Here is a 26,549-nt window from a genome sequence, read left to right as displayed (position 1 = left end):
GAAGAAAAACTGACACCGATGACCGACGCCGAACAGTGGTGATGGTGAACGCAAACAGGTCACCATAATAAAGTACTCTGTGCAGGTCACAGGAACACTTAACACCAGGCAACTACATCACAGAATACAAATCACTCACAGAGAACTACAATAATACTGTAAACTTGGTAAACACCCATTCATAATGACAGTAATTGGTGTTGGCTGTTTCATGTTTGCCAAGCATAATATGGAAGGGGCTTTATTTATAAATGTTAGGTGTAGACATGGTGTAGATTACACTGTCTGAACCAAAATTAAAGGTTTTCTTTTTATTTAAAAGGGTACACAAGTCACAAAGTCACTTTATAGTTTATTGTGATTACTGAATAGCTGATTAATACCGAAAAACTGGCTGACTGGCATATTGCATAGGTTTCTTATTAATAGGTAGGTTGCGGACAACTACTCACTAAATAAAAACTCTGAAGACAAAGGAGAAGAAATCTGTCAAACCTGTCACCATTTATTTAGCAAGTAGAATTAAAAAGAGTGCAAAAAAAGATTTCGTTTTTCAAGATTTCCTATAATTTACCACTAATAATTGTTAATTATAATATCTCGTTCTAAAGTTTTTCTACATAGTTACCCACGTGGGGTAAAGTTAAGCTGGTGTAAAGTGAAGTTTTTCGCACGTTCTCCGATGACTAATCTTGTAGGCTCAATTTCCTAATAAGACTCATTATTTTGCATACGGAAGTCGAGATTTATCGGTTCATTAGTCTCTTATGTGATGTCTGACGGGGACCCGTCCCTCGAAGAAGATATTCCCAAGCCTCTGCTCGCCCCGGAGGAGAATGTGTTCGCACCAAAAATAGCCACACCAATATTCGCAGGGAGCGTGAAACTGCACCACAAACCTTCGGACGCCGCCGAAACCGAGTCCTTCATATCAGATGCTCAAAGAAATGAACTCGCGTTCGAGCAGTTATTCGCAGATGGAGATGGACCATTTCACCAAGTAAGTTTTATTTTTTATGAGGAAAATGTGTCGGTAGCCTGTACATAAGCTGTGATTTATACCTATATTATGTACCTGTTATTTATACATTTTCCGATAATGTAAATAAGAATTTTAGTCATATTGTGGTCATTATTTGTAAGGAAACTGACAATATACCATCAGATCAAATCTGGTATAGAATATGTTTAAGTTTGTTTAAGTATATTTTATGTTACTTGTCTCTTATTCAAGTTATTTGTTAATATTTTTTAAAGTAACAAAATTAGGTGCAAAAAATCAACAAATTGTGCCCTAAACTTCATAAGTGATGTGATAAAGGCAAAAGTTTGTGTGTATGTTTGTTACTTCTTTGTATGCAAACTATCAGAACTGCTGTAAAACATTGTTCTTAAAAATTTAATTTTCATATTTTAGTGTTTAACCTGTCGATCGTGGAAAAACGAGACACAATAGAATTTCTATTGTGTCTCGGACTGTATGGGGCTTGATGAATTAATGATATAAGCATTGTATCTCAATTTAAGATTTCTGATCATCCAATGAGCATGCAACATTTTTATACCATTAACCCATCAAGCCCCATAAGCTCACCGGTGAGCGAGACACAATAGAATAACAATAAATTTCCAAGAATCCACGATCGAAGGATTAATGGTAATTTTTAATCCCATAAAATATATTATTTTTTAGAATCAACTAGAATTGTTTTTGTTTAACATTAACTTTATTTAATTTGAGGGTGTTTGAAGTTTTGATTGATGAATTAACACTCATAATATTTTTTGAGTGACTTGCCTTGGTGTGAGTTTTTTTTAATCACAAACAACTAAAAAAGAACATTTACACTTCCCTTTCTTTTTGTAACTAAAATCTTCCATTGAAATATGAAACAGCTTATTATAATCAATTGTTTCCTATAGTTTTACTATATTTCATTAAACACCAAAAACCAGCGGGTCTGAAATGGTCGCTTTAGAGAATCATATTATGAATCTTATTATGATTCATTTTATTTATAGTGTTTTATTTATAATAATAATAATATAATAATCATTTATTTCGGACACTATACATCCATACATAAGTATTAGTTATTTAGTCATAAAAAGGTTAAACAACTTTTAATGTACTTTATTTTTATGGGTGTTTCACCTGAAAGATCTGATTTGATTTGGTAAAATATGCGTGATAGTATGACGGTGGTAATGAACTGGTGAACAATGGTGTCTGATTGTATCATATCGGTTTTGCTACATTTTTAATTAGATGTTAATTCTGTAGGGCGTAGACCCTGAGTTCTAGACTACTTAGTGCTTAGACTCTTATCAATATAACGACGCACATGCAGCGGCCACATGTTAAATGGTGGGTATTGAAGGGACGGGAAGGGAAGGGAAAGGAACGAGTAAACAGGTCACCTGATTAAAAGCAACTACTGTCGCCCATGGGCACTCGCAACATGCCGTTGTCGGCGCGCTGCCGGCCCGATTTATTGATTTTAATGTAAAATATATTATTTAATTCATTTCTTGAAACAGTAATGATGTCGTTGACTCTTTTCCTTTACGAAAAACGTATTATCAGTCGATTGGTACATAGGAATTAGGATATGTACATCACTTACCAACTTATACAACGTAAGGGAATTTAGCGGTCCATGGACAGTCACAGAATTAACCTCCTTAGCGAAAGTGCTATGGGACAAGATGCGACGCAACATAATATCCCCTAATAAAGGGGCTATTCCAAAAGCAATTTAGTATTTACTGATGCTGAGGCTTAAAGCTTAAAAACTCGATTAGAAATCTGCACTTGGAGTAAATATCTTAAGTTACTGTTTAGTAATTTGTGGTTTTACGAGTACCTACTACAGCCTAAGTATCTAAACACACTAGGCCGAAAATACGCGGCCGAAGTTCGGCATGGTTACGTCAGCAATGCGCTACGCATACAATATAACGCGACATAATTTCGGCATGGTGTGTCATCGGTAATCTAACCCATCAAGCCCCATAAGCTCACCGGTGAGCGAGACGCAATAGAATAACAATAGATTTCCAATAATCCACGATCGAAGGATTAAAATACATTGCAGGCGTAATCATGCCGAACTTCGACCGCGTTTTTTCGACCTAGTGTGTTTAGACACTAAGTCTGTTCATCCACGACGCTGAGCTAAGTTGCGTGGTTATAGGAATGTGTTTTTGAGGAATCAGTAAAATCGCTTAATTTTTGTTTCATTTAATTTATTTAATCCGAAAAACTGACCGATTGACGCCTAGAAGATGGTATGGGCATTGTCAAGAGACCCCCAGCGACATCATGGACCAGTATGACCAAAGCAACCGAAGATAGAATTTCTCCTAAAAGCCGATCCTACGTAAAGTGGGGAAGACCTAAGGAGAAGAAGAATCGCTTAATTTGCCTGGCCTTGCTTAGCGCAGCAATTCTGGGATGGGATCTTGAAAACACATTCCTCGCAACGCAGCTTAGCTCAGCTTCGGTAGATTTTTTAAATAAAATTAGGGGGTAAACGAGCAAACGGGTCACCTGATAGAAAGCAACTACCGTCACCCATGGACACTCGCAACATCAGAAGCTCTCTCTCAGCCTAAATAAAGCCTCAGCAGCTGTGGCTTTCCTTCGGAATAGCCCGTATGTCTTCAACGATAGATATTTAAAAGGCCAGAGGAGTAGCAAGTGCGTTCACGACCTTGAGAACGTAATTATGTACTGTTTAACGTTAAGTCAACACGCATACTCACTCAATCCCCTGTGAATTTGTCTAATAAAGATAAGTGATGTTTGCCATGCGTCATGGGGCGAACGTACTGTGCAGCAAAATAGTAAAATTTTGCGCTTATAGGTATATAATGTTAGTTTCGGTGTAGTGTTCATGAAATATTTGTCAGTAACAGCCGTTTTCGTATAAGAAAAGTGTAATTTCAGCAAGCTGATTTCAGTGTTGAATGTGTTAGCAAAGTTTAATGGTCTTTCTTCTAACCTCCCAAATGGGTAAAGCTGGTTTTGTAAAGTATTCACAAAGCATAGTGGACTAATCTGAAGAAACATAAGTTTGGTATTTGTGACTACAAATTAAAATGAACTTTATTTTGGTGTTGTGATGTGATTTTTCCAAGTTTTCGTGCATTTTCCTCAAGTGTTATTCAGTCCAAGTTCATAGCTCATGAGTAATGGTAATTATCGAATTTTAACTTCTGATACTCATAATATGTAATTACAGTGAGTTAATACGTCTATTGTTTTGTTTTGAGGTATGTTAAAAGTGGGACACGATTTATTATTCAAAATTAGCGTATTATTATAATATTTTTATTACTTACATGTAGTTTATTTGAGATGAGTGAAAATGAGCGGAAAGTTTTGAATTGTCTTTAGATTATAGTCTAGATTCATCATTCATTCATTCATTTATGTTCCGACTTGCCTCGAGCTTCGAGCTAAGAACTTTGGCGCTCTTGAAATTTTTCTCTACGCTCATCAAGCATAATATTATGACCAAAGTACTAAGAAAAATTGAGTACCAAAATTGCTTTAATAAGCCCATTTTAAGATGAGACGATATTGGGTTTATTTTTTGAACTTCGAATCTTCTAAAGTGCCTGTAACTATAACCAGTAAGTAGTAACCTTACGATTTTTTTCAAACGGGAATATTATTCATTGTCTTATTTTGCATGCTGTAATACTGCAGCAACATTTTAACGGAAGGCGTAGGAGTTTGAATATTATGTACAACCGCCAACGTCCATGACCACAATATGTAAAATATACTACCAAAAACCATTATGTGTAATGTAAAATAGTGCCTAATGCAGTTCCCGATGTATCACTGTTTTAGGTAGAGTTCGAAGAATAGAGTTAGATACCAAAGTTTCACTTAAAATGTATCATTGTTTTAGGTAGAGTTCGAAGCTTTATATACCAAAGTTTGACTTAAAGTTCATCGAAAACTTAATCTTTGATCGAAACGATACGTGAATGAGGTTTTAATACAGAAGATGAGCACTTAAAGTTGTGGCAATTTTTTTTTATCTTGCAGACGATTTCTCTTGCAGATAAAACTCAGAGATGAGATAAGATGATAATATTTCTTTTAGTTATTTTCTATTTAATTTACATTTTTAATTATACCTACATAATTTACGTAAATGGAATAATATATTATGCTAATTAGGTGTTTGTTGTAAACAATAATTCAAATATAAATTAACTATTCCCATAACTCATAAGGGAGACGTAAGACACGCAGGAAATAATATTTTTATTTTATGAAAAGTTACATACTTTTTAAGTTTTTTTTATTCAACCCATAGATATTACGCAAAGGTTGGAGCAGAGGGCGTTACTAGCACATTCAGTAAATAATCCGACCAAAATTTTTCTGTCACGTCATATATTGTGACAGAAAAAACGTCGAACAAAACTTTGTTCACTGTCTATGCTGGTGCTGCCTCTTGCAAACAAAACAAAAACATTGCAGCAGCTGTACAGGTTGTTAGGGTTAACACCGTTATCCTTAAAACCATCATATGAGCCCGTCAAAATTGTTCTCATAGAAAAAGTAGTTCATTTTGACGGGCTCATTTGATGGTTTTAACGATAACGGTGTTAACAGAAAAGGCCAGTATTAGTGATTACTCAAATTATATTATCGGAGGCATCTTTTGTCCTCAAAGACACTCAGAGGCGTCTAGACTCTATAGTGACTATAGAGACTATACTATAGTTTATAGTTTTGACCCCCAGCTGTTAGGGCGCCAATGTATAGAGTGGCCTACTTTACTGACATCACTCACTGTTAGTTACGAGATTATTTTTCTGCTGTCCTTCCCCGAACTTTAAGTATCTCTATACTCAGCAAAATCGGTTTATCGGTTTGGGCGTGAAGAGTTAACAAACAGACGCCCTTTTGCATTTATAATATTAGTATGGATATTAGATATCCATTAGTCGCATGGTCATGTCAGATTAGCCACAAAGTAAGTAACGATTTTTCATGCAAGTGTTAGTATGTAGTTACAAGCTACTTTACTACAGCCACGAATCACGATCAATCACAAAAGATAACGTGGAGTAGCGTAGTTTGATGTATGTGTGTGCGTTACAAGCGCCTGAAAGACAAAGTTGCTTTACTTCAAATTGTTTGCTTGTCTGAGTGTCAGAAATACTATGATTTTTATGTTTCGCCATAGTCCGAGTAACTCGAAACGCGTATTTTACCAAGAAGCCTATACGCATTCAATAAGTTTCATTCATAACTTTATTATAAACTACTAACTAGTTGATTCCCACAATTCCGTTGCGCCAAAATTCGTTTATCGCACAAGAACTGTACATTTTTCCGGGATAAAAGTATCCTATGTCCTTATCCGGGACTCGAAGTATCTCCATACCAAACAGCTAAATCCGTTCAGCGGTTTTGGAGTGAAGAGGTAACAGACAGACACACTTTCGGATATACATTTATTATAATGTTAGTATGGAAACGTAGTACGTACGTACTTATTCCGTAATTTAAAGAGCGTAGTTTCCAAGTGGAATTCCCACCGGTACCTTGCTCAGATTTCAGCGATCCAAAGCAGTCATAACTCATACGCGTTGCATGATGCATCTGCGATCCTAGTAACACGTTTGAGTGATTACGCGAATAAAACAGTCAAACTATCTGTTTCACATAAAGTCAGTCTCACGCTGGTCTTAACCAAACACATATGAATCACACAAGGCCGTCTCGGTTTTTCACTCATTATGTCCTAAGTGTTTGTGATGATCGCAAGGAGTTTTATAGAGGCGTTCTGCTATGTTCTATACGATTACAGCGGCAACAGGATTTTCAGGAATCGGCCTAAGCGTCGCGTTTCCAAAGTATGTGAAAAAATTGTGGTCGTTGTTCCAAGTTTGAATGTGAGGTTTTTTTTTTAAATAAATTGTGTGCTCGGTATTGGATTGAAGTTGTGATGCGTCTGAGGTACTGTGAGTGAATAACTATTTAATAATGTTAAATGAAAAACTTTAACATTATAAGCAAAAAGTTATGACGGTCAATGTTTTTAATAAAACATTATGAAATTTAAAGTTAGACTATAAGTTTTATTCATAATTTAGTTTATAATATTATTATTGTTATATTTATTGAGGTTTTATTGTTATTAGACACCTTAATTATCTTGCGGTTTCATCGAATTATTAGAATGTACCATCAGAGAAATTGACTTATAGGCAAATGGTTAGTAGACTGTAGACGTACGTTATTTGTTTTGGTTATGTCAAGTCAATGTTACTTGCGTTGCGAGCCGGGCTTGACATAACTCGACCAAATAATGGAGGTCCGCCATCGGCCTATGAATAAGTTACGTGCAGAAATTAACTTGGCACCTGCTTCCATGAAGCTTCCTTAAAACTAGGTGCCTAGTTAGCTTCTGTTGATAACAATAATCTGATCAGCCAATAGGTCATTCTGGTGTCACAGTATACTGTACATAATATAGTAAGTAGTATCATGGTGTGTTGTCGTAGACGGAGAAAGAGACGCAAGAGCGGTCGGAGCTCCACGCGATGTCAGTGCTCAGCAACTACCGCGACAACCTGTCGCGCGACATGAACACCGACAGGTAAGACGGATCTTAGTGAAATTGTGATGTCTTTCACACCAGACATAGAGAATAGAATATTGGGTACAAAGAGTTTAGTTCACCAGAGATAGAGACAGTCGGTGCGACAGTCTGTCGCGCGCCATGAACAGCGAAAAGTAAGGTAGATGTGACGTCACAATAGAGACGTATAGAGCAGGGTTTCCCAAACTGTGCGCCCTGGGACGGCGTAAAAATGTCAAAGCTCCAAGGGCGTCGCTGTTCAAATTAGTTTAGGAAGTCCTGATATATAGAGAATAGATTGAACGTACAGGGAGTTTGGTTTCACCAGAGATAATATAAGAATTACCAGATATACAGCAGGACTGGTGAGACATGTTCAATACTCGAGGACGTGATATTTGGCTATTATATTAGTTGAAAAAAAAAATATTAAAAAATAATATCAATTGATCACTGAGTAAATGTAGCTCAAAGTTAAATAATTATTTACCCAACGCATGGACACCGGTGCAAAGACTTACACCACACTTAACACCAGAGATATAGAGAACGGATTGTATAGATAATAATAGAGAACACTCACCCTTTCTCTATATCCACTGACCATAAAGACGATATTGTGTCAAAACGAAACAACACTGTGCCTAAACAACGCTAGCCAATAATACTTCCCTATTCAAATGATTCTTCTGCTGTCTTCTCACAATTTCGTCTGATCCTATAGACAGCATGGACACTCCAAAACTGTAATTTTCTCTTTTTAATTTAAGTGTCTGTTCTATTTATTGTAACTTTAGCATGTCTGTCCCACTTAAAGACAATAGCAGTACAATGCCAACTTCCTCTTAGTGACTAAGTTTGTTTGTGTTTACAATTTACTTGTCTTTAGCAGTCATGACATCACAGTAGATGAACCAACGTGCATTGGTCCAATGGGACCAATGCGCTTATCAAACTTTAAAAGAGTAATGACTCTTTTAAAAATTTAGTGTCCAGGTTTCTACTTCTGAGATTTTTTTATAGGTCTAGTCTAGTCGACAGCATGATTGGTTAATATTTTGACGTTGGCCAATCAAAAGCGCCCGTGAACAGATAAACTTTAGTCAAATAAGAAACCGAGCGTAAGGATATATAGGTCTACCAGGATCTCATGGCGGATGACAGATTTTAAAAAAATATCCTTGATAATTGGATAAATTTTGATATTTGCATGTTTCACACACATAATTAGCCGCCATAAGGAAAAAAAGGGGTAATTGGAATAAATCAAAATGTTTTATTTCAATTACCCCGGTATTGCTAGAGTCAATATTTTCTTTTCCCACTGTTTGCCATCAGATCCTGGTAGACCTATACTTTCCTTATTGCTCTATTTCTTATTGTTTTATAATGATGTCACTTCGCCAATAACGATAATGGTGCTGTTTAGAATATCTTAAATTTTTCTATGTCGACCAAGGTCGTTTTAATGTCTATTACAATTATTGTTTCTTTTCTATTTCTTGTCGTCTCGTCAGTAAAGTAAGTGGTATTGTTTAAATGCTTTATGCTTTTACCGCCGTACTCAGAGACATTTAATTTATTTTAACCTTCAATTTAATAAAGAGTTTGACAGATAATGTATGGGGCTTATGTCAAAATTTTTAATTAACTACAATTAAGTAATTAATGTTCCACTCTGAGTGCGGCAGTTAGATTCTTAAACTTTTACGTACTTATCACTATTTTTTATAATATATTTTGTTTTATTTTGGTCCTTCCTATCAATTCTTCGTATTCGTAGTTTCTCTTGGTGAACTTAATCACACATTAATGTGTTTTTCTATCCACAGTTAATTTCTGATGTTTGGCATGAATTAAAAGATAACCGTTCTATCTGTCCAAAGTCATCTCATTATATTATGCTTGTTATGTTGTTATCCTCATTGTTTCAAACATCTTATCTTGGTTTAAATCCGTTATAAGGTACAAAAACTTATAATTATATATTTTTATCTAGTAATTTATACACACTTTTTGTTATGTGGAACCAGCTGCTAGTCTTTCGAAAAATTACTATCAGAAGTTTTCAGATTTTTTGCCAAATTTACATCCCAGAAAAATAACAATATTATGTTTACCTTAGTGTTAAAATTTGGCCAGAGCATAGTAGTGTTAGGCCAGAGCATAGCTCAACTCTCAAGCTTTCAGGTATAGTCCAGTCGCAGGAAAGAAAATTCGTAACTTGTCTGTTTTACTCGCAAAAATATTGGCAATCAATCTTAAATTCAATCCACCTCCACGTACATGTTATGGAGTCAAAAATACAACTGTAGTCCGAATTTCCGTCGGTCCTACGACCGGACAGTTATTTTCTTGTGCTCTCCAAGTTAGGCCTCCATGTTTAGGCACAGTGTTATTTTTAGCCTTTTTAAATGTTTAGCTGTACTTAATTGTTTTTTTTTTAGAATTTAAAAGTGACCCTCAAAAAGTGACTAATTCGGTGATGGCAGGTCACACAGCTCAGTTTAGATTTAAGATAATATTGTGTAATGTTAACGTACCTAACTTGTATGTTAAATGTTTTGGGGTAACCATTTCAAAAGTAATCCTCTGTTAAACAAATTTTATTTTAATATTTTTAAATTAAATAAGCAATGATTACCCTACTTTTTAATTGTGTTGTATTATTATTATATTGTATGCTAAACTTTTTTTTAAAATATATTGTTACATGTACTTATTGTTTAATTTGTTCTTTATTTTCGTTTTCATTGTGCTTAATGTGGATGCAAATTTTATGTTATTTTTGTGTGTTGGGATAGTTGCATTGTAATTTCAAACCATAATTTAAATATTATTGTAAATAATATATTATGATAAGCGCATTCGATTGGCCACACACGGCGAACCGAGAAAATTGTCTTTATCGCACGAACATAAAAATACGTGTAAATGTTTGTTGCGATAACAAACGGGCTACTGCTGACCGCGACATGGGTACTCGCTGCCGATACAAATTGGAGCGACATGGCGCTTCTATCTTGATCTATTTCTGTGGTTTGTACGATAGTCGGCCAACTTTAAATTGTAAGTCTGCGGTGACACTTAGACTGGGTTGCGTGGGTAAAGTTAAAGTTAAATATGGCGTCCAAACACCCCATATTCTCATACGACATCTGTCAATTTTTCCGGTTATAGTTAAGGTTAAAGTTAGTTGGTGCAACCCAGTCTTAGGGTTACCCTAGTTGAAATTGATTTGTATGTAAATCTGCAGTCTTACCCCCGAAACTGATACGATTTTGATTTGCTAAATTGAGCCGTGGCACGATCGTGCGCTATTATAGCTGTTAGGAGTGGGAGAAGCCGTTGAGATCAAGATATTAGTTCCAAATTGAGCCGCAGCACGATTTTGCGCTAGTATATTCGGAAGTAGCAGAAGCTTTGAAATCGAGCTGATTCGATTCTCGATTCCATTCTGATACTTTTGAGAGTAAGGCAGCTAAATATAACAATACGTATTGTCGTCGGTAGCCAGAATGCTGCGAGACTATTGAGGGAATTGAGCTCCAATCAATAAAAGCCATATGTCACGTTATTACAGAAATAGTAGAGCGTTGATAACAATTCGCTATGATTTATAGCAAGCTCCTTAATATTGATGAGTAATGCGTTATTTGTCATACATTAGCGCATACGCTAAACAAGTTGGGGCAATGCTCTTTTAGGTGTGCTGGAATTTTTACTTTATGACTGTAGTTGTTATATTATGTTCTTGATGTTGTTTTACCTAAAAAAAATGTACTTATTTTAGTACACTTTCACGTCAAAGCATTAATTTTAAACTGTTCAGGCCCTTGGTGTTAGGTCATGCATAGCATGCACAATCTTTGTCAATAATGAGCAATCATAGCAGAATATGCTTTTCCACACATTAATAATAGCTTTTTTTTTAAACGGACTTTGGCCCACCACACATTCCCGCCACTGTATCTCCTGTGTTGCCAGGATCGACAGCGGTATCCAACCACAGCGGTATCCAATCCATTTGTAATAGCTTGTACCTATCCATGGACCAACGTGGATAGGCGCAGTAGACATTTTGTTATGTTCGATATAATATGTTTTAATGATGGTCTTTTAGGAAAACTTTCGGCAGCTATTTTTCAACATTTTAGTACTGAGTGATTATAAAAGAATAAATAAGTGTATTTTTATTTTTGACATTTATTGATTCTTGTTGTTTAATTGCACCCTGTATGTTTAGCAAAGGCCCTGTATTTGAATGTTAGAATGTATCGCACCCATCAATTTCATAAAAACCGTAGTAAAAGTGCCAGGCGAGCATAAGAGAGTGAGATGCGTTTGCAGAGATGGCAGCGAGGCGTCGACGCGCGCGGCGGAGGAGTGCGGCTGCGGCGACCCCGCCGTGCCCGACGTCGCCAACAATAACGGCAAACCCGTGGCCAACCATTGCTCGTGAGTTGCCACAGGATTATTCATGTTCATCGTTCATGTATTCCTGGTAGAGATATTGTGTCAACCTATCAGTACATTGTAGGCGCAAGGCGACCCCAGTGATATTTTAGTTTTAGACATATCTCTTATGTTTCGATTTTGAGATCATTTTCTAGGACTTTGACTAGGAAACCAAAGCATATTTTGGAACTATTCAATAATGGTTGGGCCTTATTTAAAATAGACGGCTGAACCGCCAATCTTTAAAGACATAATTATTAATTAAGAAGCTGACATGCATGCTTAAGCTTAAAGAAATGGGAATCATTTTTTGTCCTGCTTATCAACAAAACTAATCGCATTTGTACGTGCATGTCATACTAACTACCTAAGGCTGCTACCATAAGCCTTTTTAGTTTTCTGCTGCCTCAAACAGACCTAACTGTAGTACTTCTCAGTACTTTTCTGCTACCTAACCACTTATCTATTTCAGGATAGTGATGGGCGGTATCCTCAACAACCCATCTCTAACATTCAACGACGGCGTGCGTAGCGTGGACTTCGTGTTGGTGTGGGAGGCGTGTAAGGACGACGCGGCCACACCGCAGGCTTTCGACCAGCGGAAGGTGTTTGAAGAGAACCTCGAAGCGGAGGGCCTGCAGCTGGAGAGGGAGGCGCCGCCGGATCTACACGGACTGCATTTTGTTAAGGTGAGGGAATTGGTTGATGAGGCCAGAGCTAGGTCGCATTGCTCTGTTCAAGTGTTGTGTACCTATGCCTAATGCTCAATTTGTACCGCGCGGAATGGAGTGGAAGCGAATTTTTGCAACGAAATCATAAAGTTCATTGTACAGTTTTGTGGCAAAAAGTCCACTTCCTTTCACTCCATTCCGCGGCGGTGTAAATTGACCCTAAGGCTGCGTTTCCACTGAAGCGGAGTGGAGCGGAGCGGAGCTTAGCGGTGCCCAAATTGACCAATCGTGCTATTCCAGCGGAATGACAGCGAAGATTTCGAGCATTGTGATTGGTCAATTCGGCACTGCTAAGCTCCGCTCCGCTTCAGTGGAAACACAGCCTTAACGTCTGCGTTGCGACGCTCGCCGACGCAAACAAGACGATAAAATACAGTGCTCCATTAATCCTGTCCGTCATTTTATCAAAATAGTGCATTCGACGACGCAATATATGTAGCATGTGTGTGTAAAACCGCAAATTGTCAAATAGTTACTAAGTAAACTTGGTAAAAGTTATAACGCGCGTCTTTATACTTAAAAAGTGGTACACCGGGTTACCCATTGCCATAACCAAAAAATGTTACAAACAATATTGATTGAATTTTTGTCTAATTACAGATTCACGCGCCTCTGAATGTACTTCGGGATTATAGTGAGGTTCTCAAGTTGAGGATGCCAATGAAGGTGTGTACTTGTAGTCACTAAATGCATAGAAATAATTCCTATGCTTAGTAGATTCTACGTTATGGTCACGTGACATTTGAAATGCAGGACGAATCTTCTTTATTCAAACGACACGACTTATAACCCCGCGACACCGTACTCATAAATATGTTATGGCATCATTTTGTGGAAAGATTCGCCCTGTATTCGATAATTAAAATTGTTTTAGGTGTGTAGTTTGGCTGTTATGATTATTGTTTTAAATTTACTCCAAAGATATTATAATTTAATTAAAATTTGACATATATTGTGTTTTGAGTCTTAATTTTTTATGCAGTGCGCAATGTGTTTTTGTGCAGTACGCCTGCCACTAGTTGTTGCCAGATTGTTGTGACAAATATTCTTGTTGCTTTACTTTCATCATGTTTATGCAAATATGATAAACGACTATTCGTTCATAGGATTGCAGTAAAATAAGAAAAGGTGGGAAGACAAATGCAATACTGAATGCTGCATTTTATATGTCTAAGGTATGCAGCTGTCGTGACTTTGGATGCGTACGCTACGCTTTGCTAACGACATCGAGCATACTAACATCGCACGACAAATCGTAACATCTAAATGACTACATAGCTTTTTGTGTTCAGCTGCTGACTGCATACTGTATTAACTTTTTAACATTATTGTAAAGGTGGCGGATTCATCTATTTTTTTAATGTAATAATTAAAATCCCCTTTGCCCAGCAGTGGGACACAGTGGGCCAATAATAATAATAATAATTAAAATAATCTTAAGATAATTTTTTGCCTCTTAATCTATCCTACTAACTATTTGACCGAGCTTCGCTCGGTATTCGATAATACACGAATAAAATGACATTTTCTAAAACTGATTCCTAGCTAGATCGATTTATCGCCCCCGAAACCCCTTATATACTAAATTTCATGAAAATCGTTGGAGCCGATTCCGAGATTCTAATTATATATATACAAGAATTGCTCGTTTAAAGATATCTTATATATAAAAATGGATTTTCAAATGTGTTAGTCGCGCTAAAACTCGAAAACGGCTGAAAGGATTGGGCTGATTTTAGTCTTAAAATATTCGTAGAAGTCCAGGGAAGGTTTTGACACGAAGTTCACCGGGACAGCTAGTAAGATATATAAAAATGGATTTTCAAATGTGTTAGTCGCGCTACGAGTAAAACTCGAAAACGGCTGAACGGATTGGACTGATATATATATATATATATATATATATATATATATATATATATATATATATATATATATATATAAATGGATTTCCAATTGTGTTAGTAACGCCAGGGAAGGTTTTTAACTTTTAAGTGACACGAAGTACACCAGGACAGCTAGTATACTTTTAAAATGATTTAAAGAACTGAATTACCTTTAGTTTACATTATGTAACATTCATTGTTTGGTAAATGCTTGTAGTGTTTTTGTGTTTGCATGATTGTAGTGATGATAAAGAAAAAGTGAAGTGCCTGAAGAAAATAAAACTTTAGAAGTAGAGGATAGAGTATGTGGTACGGTTTATAGCTATGGTGTGGCAGGCATGGGGTATTTTTCCTGTGAAGTATAATACTTAACAAAATATTTCTAATCTAGAATCTTGAGTAGGTACATATATTTTATTTATGTACCTAGCTCATAAGTAGCTTATTGTGACGTCATATTAGTGTACAGTAGAACAGGGGTTCCTAAATTTTAAAGCTATAGCACCAACAAATTGCTTTTTATTTTTCGGAACCATATTATTTTTAATAACTGTATACTAAAATAGTGATCACTATACGCACTATTTTTAATGTGATTGTGGTGAAAGAACCATGACTTTCCACGGAAGCCATACGGTTCCCTGGAACTCACTTTGGGAATCCCTGTCGATTAAGTAGAGAAAGCGGTAGCTTGCTTGTGGTTTGTACTGCGAACAGTGCGTATCCCAGTTCTGACACTGTTTGTTACCAAAACTAAGAATTAAAAACTCTTATGCCAATTATTAATACATAGAGAAGTAATCATTTGAATTATTGTTTCTCACTTCCTTTTATGTTTTTATTCTTCTTTCAGATATTCAAATGGGGACAATTTTAAATTATCGAATCAAATAACAATTTACAGGCATAAAACACAAATAGAAGTTTAAAATGAATTTTAATAAGTACAAACGGTATTCACTTTCTGTCTCTAAATTGTCTATGATTCTCTATGGTTTGTGTGACTCTCTGTGTGTTTCAAGGTCTTATGGTGTGTTTTCCTTATATAGCTAGCTAGTTAATGATTCTGTATTATAGTTTTCAGCTCTCAAAGATGTCCACGAGAAGACGAATAGTTTTTTAGATAAGGTAGGCGACAAGTGGGACAGTATGATGTCGAAGATCAGAGTCGATCGCGAGAAGTTCCCGGAGAGAAAATATAGACTGACTGCCATATACTCAAAGGATAAGGAATTTTTGTAAGTCAAAAATCTACACATAAAAAAATCATTGCATTTTAATACTAAAATAAACTGCGTTGCCACTTGCCGCGTTGTCAACTCTGTAAATATTGTATTGACATACTGACGTGTACCTATCGCTAATGCATTGTTTATAACCATAATGTCGGTTTCAACAGATTCGACACGACGTCCGACTGTTTCTGGACGCCGTCGATTCGCTCCCGCATCGTCCAGTTCATCCTCGACCGCAAGAAGTTTACGCGCTCATTACACGACGACTTCGCGTTCGGCATCGCGCGACTCATCGCGAATGGCGTCTACAGCGCTGCATACCCGTTACACGATGTGAGTGCCTGCAGCTGAGTTTTACTCATCAGTTTTCGTTTGTTTACAAAATTCGATTTGACGACCTGAAAATAAAATTTAAAAATCGATCACAAATCACAATTCTCAACCATTTGTCCCCACTACCCATGCACTTAATTGTCTCAACTGTAAATCACTCATCTTCTCTCTCCAATGTGAGCTGAGCTGCGACTGCCATCTTAGGAACGATTAACTTACCGATATTTGTTTTTAATTACAAAACTAATGTATTTCCAATGACAGGGTGATCTCAAAACTCCGGGCTCAATGCGGCATTTACTATACAAAGAGTGGGCGAACGTCTCAAAATGTATCAAGTATCAACCACTCGACTATGTTAAGGATTACTTTGGTGTTAAAATAGGTAAGATTTAGCTTTTATTCAATATCAAATGATTTTTTTTTGACATGAAGTAATATTTGTACATTGCAGTTTCCCAATTTGGTTCAACACAACAGTTTTAAATTTTATTATAATCTTCTTTGTTTATAGGTTTATATTTCGCGTGGCTTGGCTTCTACACGCATATGCTGATCCCCGCGTCTATCGTTGGTCTCATCTGTGTCATATACTCAGCCTCTACTGTCTACTCGAACGTGCCAAGGTGTGTTCAAAGTTATCAATTATCATATAAAACAGATTTTTGGGAAAGCTTTTGATAACAGACAACAGTGATCATGCTGTTTTATTTAATATTTACAAGCTATATAAACTGGTGCAGTTTCGTTACGATGTCCTGTGCACAAATTAAAGCAGTATGATCGGTTTTCTTTACTATCACATGAGTAACAAATCTGCCGGGCCTGTTTACTAATGGGTACTACAAGGGTTAAACTTGAGACCAACGTTGTTTAATGTTTATTATAATAATGCGGCGAGTAACTAATCGCCTTCTGCTCCACAGCGAGGAGGTCTGCAACTACAATTCGACGATCAAGATGTGTCCGCAGTGCGACTACCACTGCGACTACTGGGACTTGCGCGCGACGTGTCTACAGTCGCGCATCACGTACCTCTTCGACAACCCCACGACGGTTTTCTTCGCGATATTTATGAGTTTTTGGGGTAAGTTCCCGTCTGCGTTTGCACTTAATTTTTTTAAATGACATGTGTAATTTTTTGAGTGTCTTGACAATAAAATTTTATGGTAACGTGACAGCAGTAACACTGGTAATCATATTCATATTCACCAGTCATATAGTAAGCTATCTAAACGGCACGTATGCGTCGTCATTGGTTAATTTTGATATTTCGTTGATGACTCCTTTGACTCGAATCTGATTACATTTATTAATATCTAACTGATATTACAGCGGCGTGTTTCCTGGAGCTGTGGAAGCGGTACTCGGCGGAGATGACGCACCGCTGGGACCTCACCGGCTTCGACGTGTACGAGGAGCACCCCCGCCCGCAGTACCTCGCTCGCCTCGCACACGTCAAGCGCACGCAGGTAATTTAATGCAATAGTTATAAGGTTCAGGAATAAGGAAACACATAAAAAACGTTGTAAGGACTAGCCAAAGCCTAACCTAAAGCCAAAGACTAACCGAACTTAAAGTAACCATTTGTTTTGATCTCACAGGCGGTTTATTTTGCTAGCTATAAATATACACTTTTCATGCACTTATTCCACTTCATTAAATATTTTGTTACAATTTTAATGTTTTACACGACCGGTTTCGATAATAATCTTTCTCCGGTTAAAGGTTGCTAGGCCTCGAGATGGGTGTCTCGAGAATATCTGGATATAATCCCTGCAGACACGGTGACTAGAATGGTCACTCTGACACCTGAAGTCTCCAGTCCTTAGAATAGAGTCCTCTGATTTGCCCATCTTCTTTGCGTAATTAAATTTTTCTCATTTGTATATTTCCCGCAGCTGAACGTTGTAACTGGCGAGCGCGAGCCGATGGTGCCGTTCTGGCGTATGCGGCTGCCGGGCGCGCTGGTGTCGGGCACGGCGGTGGCGCTGCTGGTGCTGCTGGCGCTGGCGACGGTCGTGGCCGTGGTGAGTTGCCGTCCCCGTCTGCGTGATATATTTAGTAGCTTACATTTTATCGATATTCCGTAGGAGGAGGCTTTATTTAAGTTCAACTCACACTGGCGCAGAGGCGTACACGCGATGATTGAGTTAAGCCTTACAGTATCAAGTTTTTATGCAATCTCCATTTTCCTAAGGAAAATGACAGATTTTACGAAAAATTTAAGCGAGTCGAGCACTATAGCCGGGACATCCTGTGTTATTAAGTATGTTAGCTGTTGTTCAAGACTTTTCGACCGTTACAGATTGCGTACTGTTTTCAGGTGTTGTACCGCATGGCGCTGCTGGGCGCGCACGTGCTGCGGTCGCGCGACAACCCGCTCATCACGTACAGCCCCATCATGTTCACCACCGCCACCGCCGCCTGCATCAACTTGGTCTTCATCTGTATATTCAACTATGTGAGTATTATTGTTCAGTTATCGAGTACGGTACGTGACGCGACACAAAATTTTCTAAAGATACATTTTTATATGATGTCGGTCATGCCGTTAATCGTTACTTGTGAACTTAATTGTAACGGTGAAGTTATCGCCTATCTATAAAATGATAGAATACCGTGTCTGAAACATCGCAATCTTAATAATAAATTGAATGGGCAAAATTAAACTGTGGCTTTTGATTTAAAAAAAAAATTGTTTGAAAAAAAAGAAACCGAGATCTAAGTTATGATTTTCTTTAAATGGTTTCTTACCAATAATACCAATCATTCTTCTTTACTATTTCGCAGATATATCAATTCCTGGCGGAATGGTTAACGGAGAAAGAGTTGTTACGGACTCAAACAGAGTTCGACGACTCCTTGACGCTCAAGATCTACTTGCTGCAGTTCATCAACTACTACGCGTCGATTTTCTACATAGCTTTCTTCAAAGGAAAATTTGTTGGGAGACCGGGAAATTTTGTAAGATTCTTCGGCCACAGACAAGAAGAAGTAAGTGCCTTTTGTAATCGACATATTTTAATAATGTAAATGTGACTCACACAAACAGTAGTCCATAAGTCTAGAAATTATAACTTCTTAATGAGGGATTTTCATTTATATTTTTTAATTTTATTTTTAACAATCTTAACTAGATGGCGTAAGGATAAACACTTCTAAATTTTCTATTGGTTCCTCACCGATCTGAAATTATCTGCAGGTTGGCATCACTGACTACATATGGGTTGTGTTTCCAAAAAATATCAGTGTACTGTCAAGTGTGACATAAATCAAAATATCTTAAACCTAAGCGATCATTGGCTTAAGCCACAGTATAGCAATATTAGTCCCTACAGTAACGAAATACCTTTGACGTCGCACGATGCCGCCACCGATGACAGGTACCGAGCAGATATGCCAGGGTTGCCACGAAACGGGAAATAAAATAAAAATAAAATATTGTGCTTGTAATGCAAATGTTATCATTTAATCTGTTTAATCAGCGTGTTATATTTACATTTATTTATTTATTTATTTTAAAAACTTTATGCACATATAGGTATAAAGGTGGATTTAATGCCGTATGGCATTATCTACCAGTCAACCTTTGGGCGATACAAGGACAAAGTTGTATAGGTGCCAGTCGAGTTGAAAGAGGAAAAGACAGAAAAAAATCTATACTAATATTATAAATGCGAAAGTATCTCTGTCTGTCTGTCTGTCTGTCTGTCTGTCTGTCTGTCTGTCTCGCTTTCACGCCAAAACTACTGAACCGATTGCAATGAAATTTTGTACACAGTTATTCTAGAGTCTGAGAAAGGACATAGGCTACATTTTGATGTGGGAAAATATCTTATTTCCATGAAAATATCGATGAAAATTTATTCGCATTGCGCGTGGCCAGCGCTCATCCCGGGGGTCCTGGGTTCGAGTTCCGCAGGCGGAACAAAAAGTTTTCAATGTTCCTGGGTCTTGGATGTGTATTAAAATAATATTTCAAAAATCTTAAATATATTTTATGTATAATATTATAAAAAATCCAGAAATATATCGATGCAATGAACATTTTAGTTCTAATACGATTCAACAGATGGCGTTTTATTTTTTACTTCATTGTAACATAGAACTAATCATACTTATTAGTTATTATGTTTTTGTTTTTAATACGTTAGAATATTAAGTTTAATAATATTATCACTTGGTATAATAATAATCAATCTATCTTATCTTATAGAACTCCTACTGCATTTCTAAGGAGTTCAAGTGTACCATGTTGGCCTATATTCCATCCAGAAAATATATCAATGCAATCAACATTTTAATTCTAATATATGAAAACAGATGGCGTTTAATTTTTTACTTCATTATTGTAACAGAACTAATCATACCTACTTTATTATATATTATTGTTTTTATTCATAACTAGCTGTTCGACTTCGAGCATTAACTTTAACAATCGTTGGTGAACCAACGACTGTTAAAGTTAATGCTCGAATTAGTATTACGTTAGCTGTTTCGTTTTTCATATAAATGAAAGAGAAGACAGGACATTTTAACAAGCTGTTAACACTAACAGACGTTGGTGAAATTGGGGCTAAACCTATCAATGATAAATAGTTTATGGGTAAAGTTGTGTAATTGGGGGGCTAAATAAGCTTTAAAATTTGGCATAAAATATAAAGTTTAATATAAAAAAATTAAGTACTTATTGTGTGCACACTGCACAGCTGTATTGATTTAAGGGGTACCAGGGTTTTTTTATAAAAGCTTTTGACACCAATTTTGTTGACATCGCGCGCTATAAACTGAAGTCCACGCGGACGAAGTCGCGGGCAACAGCTAGTAATAAATATACTAATGATATTATACTTATAAAATATATATTGTATAATATTATACTATACTTATAATATACATATTATCACACATAAAATTATATATAAATTATATATTAATCACACGTCAGGTGTGATTCAGTGAGGTCAGAAGCACTTCAAAACTCTTATTACGTGCGCGGTAAGGGCGCGGTATGTTACACTTGATATGTGTACCTGGCTAGGTAGGTACTAATTAGTATGTAACAGAGTATTTGACAGATTTTTAATTTATTCTATATTGTTTCTCTCCTTGTAACACTTCTTACAACGTAAACAATAAAACAGAGATGCAAATACAAGCCGCCAAAGCCAACACAATATTGTTGTAAACTGTGAGCCGATATTTATGAAAATTTAAATCCTTTTTGTTTTTTGAATCAGATTTACATCCGTACACTGAACATTCATTATAATATCCCATTGTTTATAAGATAAGTTATCGTTTTACAACACAAAATTCGTAGACAACGCGCCAACGTCACCCCTGTGGGCGCAGGTACACAAACTCCGCGAGTTTGTGTACGCGGGCCCGCGCCGCGCGCTTCCCCGCGGGTACCCCTCGTCAAGTGACGTAAACGAGTTTACGTCATTTGACGTTATTATATTTAAAAATATGTATAATGCTTTGTTCAAACCTACGCGACCAGGCGACTGCGAAGTTGCGTCAAGATGTCACATTTGACAACTTGACGCTCCCGCTTTGCAGTCGCCTGGTCGCGTAAGTTTGAACAAAGTATAATATGTAGCTCAGCCATGTTTACTAAGCGCAAAAGTAAGCTGAATTTATGTAAATTATTTTAGTGTTCACCTGGCGGCTGTTTCCTAGAACTGTCCATCCAGCTAGCGATCATAATGGTGGGCAAGCAGTTCATAAACACAGTGGTGGAAATGTTGATGCCGTATTTGCTCAAATGGTGGAACCTCATAAGGAGTGTTGGAAGGAAAAACAAGTAAGTTATATGTAGTATCATGAATAATTGCGATTGGTTTTAGAAATCTACAGTTTTCTATACAAATTGACAGAAGATGTATAAAAAAATTTACACGCTTTGAAAGTTATCAGTCGTATTTTATACAAATAATTATTTTTTATGAACTAGGATCAAGAGTCAACTGCGATGGGTGAAAGATTTCAAACTCGTCGACTTCGGTAACATGGGACTGTTTCCGGAGTATTTGGAAATGGGTAAGCTAAAATTTATTGAAATATTAATACTATAACCTAATAATACTATTTCGTACCATAAAGTGCGAAATAGTATTGCTACGTACGTGCTCAAGCATCAGATATAATCTATATTGTCTCCTGTTCTCAAATATTTTGTGATTTGATTCCGCTGCATTGCTACTTTTTACATAATAACAAATGAATAGGAAGTAATAGCGGCAGCACATGTCAAGTAATTTATAACAGCGTACGGGTTGGCAACACCAGTCAGCTGCAACAACGATAGTTATCCCGTACGCCCACTGACAATGCTCCGTCTCGTTCAGTGTTGCAGTACGGGTTTGTGACGATCTTCGTGGCGGCGTTCCCGTTGGCGCCGCTGTTTGCGCTCGCCAACAACGTGCTGGAGATGCGGCTGGACGCGCGCAAGTTCCTGGCGTGCTACCGCCGGCCGGTGCCGCAACGCGTCAGCGATATCGGCGTGTGGTACCGCATACTCGACTCCATCGGAAAACTCAGCATCATTACTAACGTGAGTTTATTTTTATTACGTAAATAAAGTTTACTAAAAGATAAGTGTAGGTAATTTGCAATGTTATTTTGGCATCATTCGTTTCAGCCTGTAAGTCTGGTCCGGTTTAGGCTGATGCTAGAAGGATGGAAAATATGGAACAGAATTTTTGTCATTTTGAAACGTCGTAGAGTATAAAACTACTCTCCTATCTTGAATAGATTGAACTGATACTAAAATAAACTTGTAGCATGCATCTAAGTTTGATTGTTAGAAATCGACAATAAAAAAAGTGTGTTACGTCAAATATTACACACATCATTTTTATCAACAATAAGATAACGATTTGGCCATTTTGAAAACTCGCAGGGCTTTATAATCGCGTTCACGTCGGAGTTTATCCCGCGCCTGGTATACCAATACGAGTTTGGTGAGATGCGGAACTACGTTAACCACACGCTCACAGACTTCAACACCACCGTGATCATCAACCCGCCGCGCGAGACTACCTACAACGAGACCATGTGCAGGTATGTGTTGCACTTTATTGCACTTTCATTAGTTTATATGCTGATTGTGCGAGCTCGTGTGCAGAGTACAGTGTGTTGCACTTGCAATAGTTTGTGTACTGATTGTGCGAGACCATATTGTGTAGCGTACGGTGCGTTGCACTTGCAATTATTTGTATATTGGCAATTTAATGCTATATTATAAGACGAACTTCGACGAGACCATAATATATGCAAGTATGAGAGCATGTGGATTGTGCAGGTATGCAATTTGTTGCACTTGCAATAATTTGTATATTTGAAATTTAATGCTTTAAATTACTATATAATCTTCGACAAAAACAATGTGGTATTCAAGGTATTTCATATTTTATTGAGATTGTAATACTTAATTTGTATTTCGAAGATTATTGAGGAGTATATTTTTTTAAAATATTAATTTCATCTATGCATGTTGGCAGCTACCCAGGCTACTGGTACTCGACGGAGAATGACTACCAGCACACGAACTGGTACTGGCACGTCATGGGAGCGAGGCTGGCCTTCGTCGTCGTCTTCGAGGTAAAGAGCGTATAAATTATAACTTGCTATAGATCCCTTTTTTTCTTATTTAATATAATAGAGCGAGAAGGTTTTATTGTTGTCTCACTCACATCTATTTCCAGAACGTGGTGGCATTAGTGATGATCGTGGTCCGCTGGGCGATACCGGACATGTCCGCCGAGCTTCGCGACCGCATGCGGCGCGAGGCGTACGTCATCAACAGCTACATCATGGAGGAGACGCGCGCCGCTCGCACGCCCCGCCTCGAGCCCCGCCCTCCGCGCCCCGCAGGTGTCCAGCACTCCACGCCCGTGTAGTGGTGTAGGTAGCCACGCTTACTCACACCGGTGACTGTTCGCTGCCTGATAAAAAAAATACAGCTGCAATTTTTATAGCTATGAGTTTAAAGTTCATGATTCTAAATTTGATTTTATGGAAACAAATTGAAACGAAGGCAAAGGCAGCGAACAGGAGTCGATGACAATACTGTGTTGTGTTCGGATACACTGACTAACATTAAATGAAAAGCTTTGCTTTACGCAGAGTGTGAAATTATATTAAAAAATCCTTAAGCATTGGAAAGGACCATTTTACATTGAAATTATGAAGCCAACGATTTTTATCTGTGTGTAACAAAGAACTACGATTTATCTTTACATAACAAAAATAAAATGTTCTGTCCATATTTCAAGTGTGTAAAAAATAATAACATTGTAGTTAGTGCGCTTGGGGAATTCTAGCTTCATAACGCGATGCGACGCGATTAGTCTGTATATAACTTTTTCAGCTTTGTATTAGCGTATAGCTTTTATGAAGATGCAACTTTGTTACTTCAATGCTTAATTTCATACATTTTTGTAGATTGATAACTTATTCCGTTTGTAATCTATCCGAAAAGTTGCCAACTATAAATTAAGAAGTTGAACATACCTTTGATTTTTGCATTAAATCTTCTAGGATGTTAAAGAGATACTCAAGTTAGTTCTGTGTTTTTTCATATTAGCTCATTAAAAAGTGTCTAGAGTCAGTGTGTTTCAAACATTTAATGCAGTTTTGTTTTATGTTCATAATCGTCAACAATACCGCCATAAAAAAACATTCAAGAAAGTAAATTTAGTATCTTGAAGTAAAATAACTTGTAACTTTTTTTTCGAAGTATTTTAAAAATATAATATCATACAGAAACAAAATCAAAAAACTGAAAAGAAACACGATTTGGATAAAGAATACAAGTTGTTGACGGTTATGTGTGTTTGAACTAATGCGTGCTTCATTACTGATAATGTTCGGTGAGAGATACACAGTACAGACATTTGTGCGCCGTCACCGAGCAAAGTACGAGTGAGTGACTTCAATGATACTGTTCATAACCGCATGTGCACGTCGGGTTGAATTCCCAATATACAATATGCTGCACTTGTTGCATTTGCAATAAATGGACTATTTATTGCAGATTATTGCATTTGTAATAAATATACAAAATATTTCAGATCGTTGCATTTGCAATAAATATACGAAATATTGCTGGTCATAATTGCAATGTATTGTATATTTTTTATTGCAACAACCTTGGTTTTATTAACACAACACTATTTACAAAAAACGAAATACATTTTTTGCATTATTTTTTGGTTATAGACATTCACTTGCAACATTATGTATTTTGTTTTTTATGTCTTATATTAATGTCTGGGTTTGTTCCACTGAAGACTACACAAAACATGGTTTTACAGCGTAGAAGCGCTTCGTAGTTAGGCAAAGTCAGCGTTTAAGAAGCTTCAAATGCTGCTTTTCTCAAAATGCATGGTGTGGGGCAATATATTTAAATGCAATTTTTATGTTCCTACTTCCTAATCATAAAATAAAGAAGCTTTAGAATATATTTTTAATGTTATACACAATTAAGTTAATATTAAAGGATACTGCTAAGATTTATAACATGTTACTTTTGTCAAAGTGGAGCTCAGCTTTCTACTAATAACTGTCTGCTGGAAACTTCTTAAATAATTTTCTGTACCGTTACTAATCTTTATATGATTAAGATTTAATTTTAATTTGAGTTAGTTGTACTTAGTACATAGATAAACGTTCAATTTAGTCAGAATCAAAATAATATTAAGTGATTTTAGTATCTATTAAAAATTTAAATGATTGAAACTATAAAAGTTGAAAGTAATATTATCAATTTCAGATAATAGTTTTTCTCAACGAAATTCAAACATTTTTATCCAGAATGATTTAAAAAAAAACCTATTGCTAACGGAAAGTCTACAATGGAGACATTCCTGAATTTAATTGTAAATTCTACAATATGATGCATACACTAAATAAATCCATTCAGTAAATAAAATTAATGAATAAATTAAAACTCAAAATTAAAATTCTTTTACTGTATCTAGGTACAGAAGAATCGGAGTGGAACCATATTGCGACGCTGTCAGGGTCGGATTTCGATCTCGCGGCGCATGGCGACCACCAGGACATCACCGACCTCTCCAAACACGTCGTCGGGGAGTTGCCCAGCGACAGACCCGAACCTGCCAACGTTTAGGGCCGTCTGTAGGCCAGTCTCGAATTAAGGTGTAGCGAACCAAACACACCAGTAAAAAATGTGAGAATATTGTATGCTGGTGTGCTCGGTTAGGCCGAAGCCTATATTGGTTTTTAGTTGTCGTATGGTTACAATAGTACGAA

General features: G+C 36.8%; 1 protein-coding gene across 3 annotated transcripts; it reads left to right on the top strand.

The window, feature by feature from the left end:
• The first annotated feature begins 516 nt into the window (after positions 1–516).
• Positions 517–26,549, top strand: LOC121729745 (anoctamin-1-like). Of its 3 annotated transcripts, none has more exons than XM_042118361.1 (23): positions 517–1,000; positions 7,543–7,637; positions 7,730–7,734; positions 11,972–12,077; positions 12,550–12,766; positions 13,409–13,474; positions 13,915–13,983; positions 15,772–15,932; positions 16,094–16,262; positions 16,527–16,647; positions 16,777–16,888; positions 17,189–17,349; positions 17,598–17,734; positions 18,164–18,292; positions 18,589–18,726; positions 19,056–19,259; positions 21,926–22,074; positions 22,225–22,310; positions 22,619–22,824; positions 23,173–23,333; positions 23,774–23,873; positions 23,978–24,146; positions 26,261–26,549. In XM_042118361.1, exons 1-23 carry the CDS (start codon positions 773–775, stop codon positions 26,404–26,406), a joined length of 3,135 nt encoding a protein of 1,044 aa, XP_041974295.1. In that variant the 5' UTR covers positions 517–772; the 3' UTR covers positions 26,407–26,549. The 3 variants fall into 3 exon arrangements, with proteins under 3 accessions (XP_041974295.1, XP_041974293.1, XP_041974296.1); XM_042118359.1 differs by having other exon boundaries at positions 26,255–26,549; XM_042118362.1 differs by having other exon boundaries at positions 23,978–24,176; positions 26,255–26,315.

The sequence above is a fragment of the Aricia agestis genome, chromosome 8 (genome assembly GCF_905147365.1).
Source record: "Aricia agestis chromosome 8, ilAriAges1.1, whole genome shotgun sequence".
Taxonomy (NCBI): domain Eukaryota; kingdom Metazoa; phylum Arthropoda; class Insecta; order Lepidoptera; family Lycaenidae; genus Aricia; species Aricia agestis.
Note: the sequence above shows the minus strand (reverse complement) of the source record. Positions and strands in the feature narration are given on the sequence as shown.

Coding starts and splice junctions, on each gene's coding strand:
- LOC121729745 (XM_042118359.1), top strand. CDS start 773: ATGTCTGACGGGGACCCGTCCCTCGAAGAAGATATTCCCAAGCCTCTG. Junction 16,263..16,526: donor CTGCATACCCGTTACACGAT/GTGAGTGCCTGC, acceptor TTCCAATGACAG/GGTGATCTCAAAACTCCGGG. Junction 23,334..23,773: donor TACAACGAGACCATGTGCAG/GTATGTGTTGCA, acceptor GCATGTTGGCAG/CTACCCAGGCTACTGGTACT.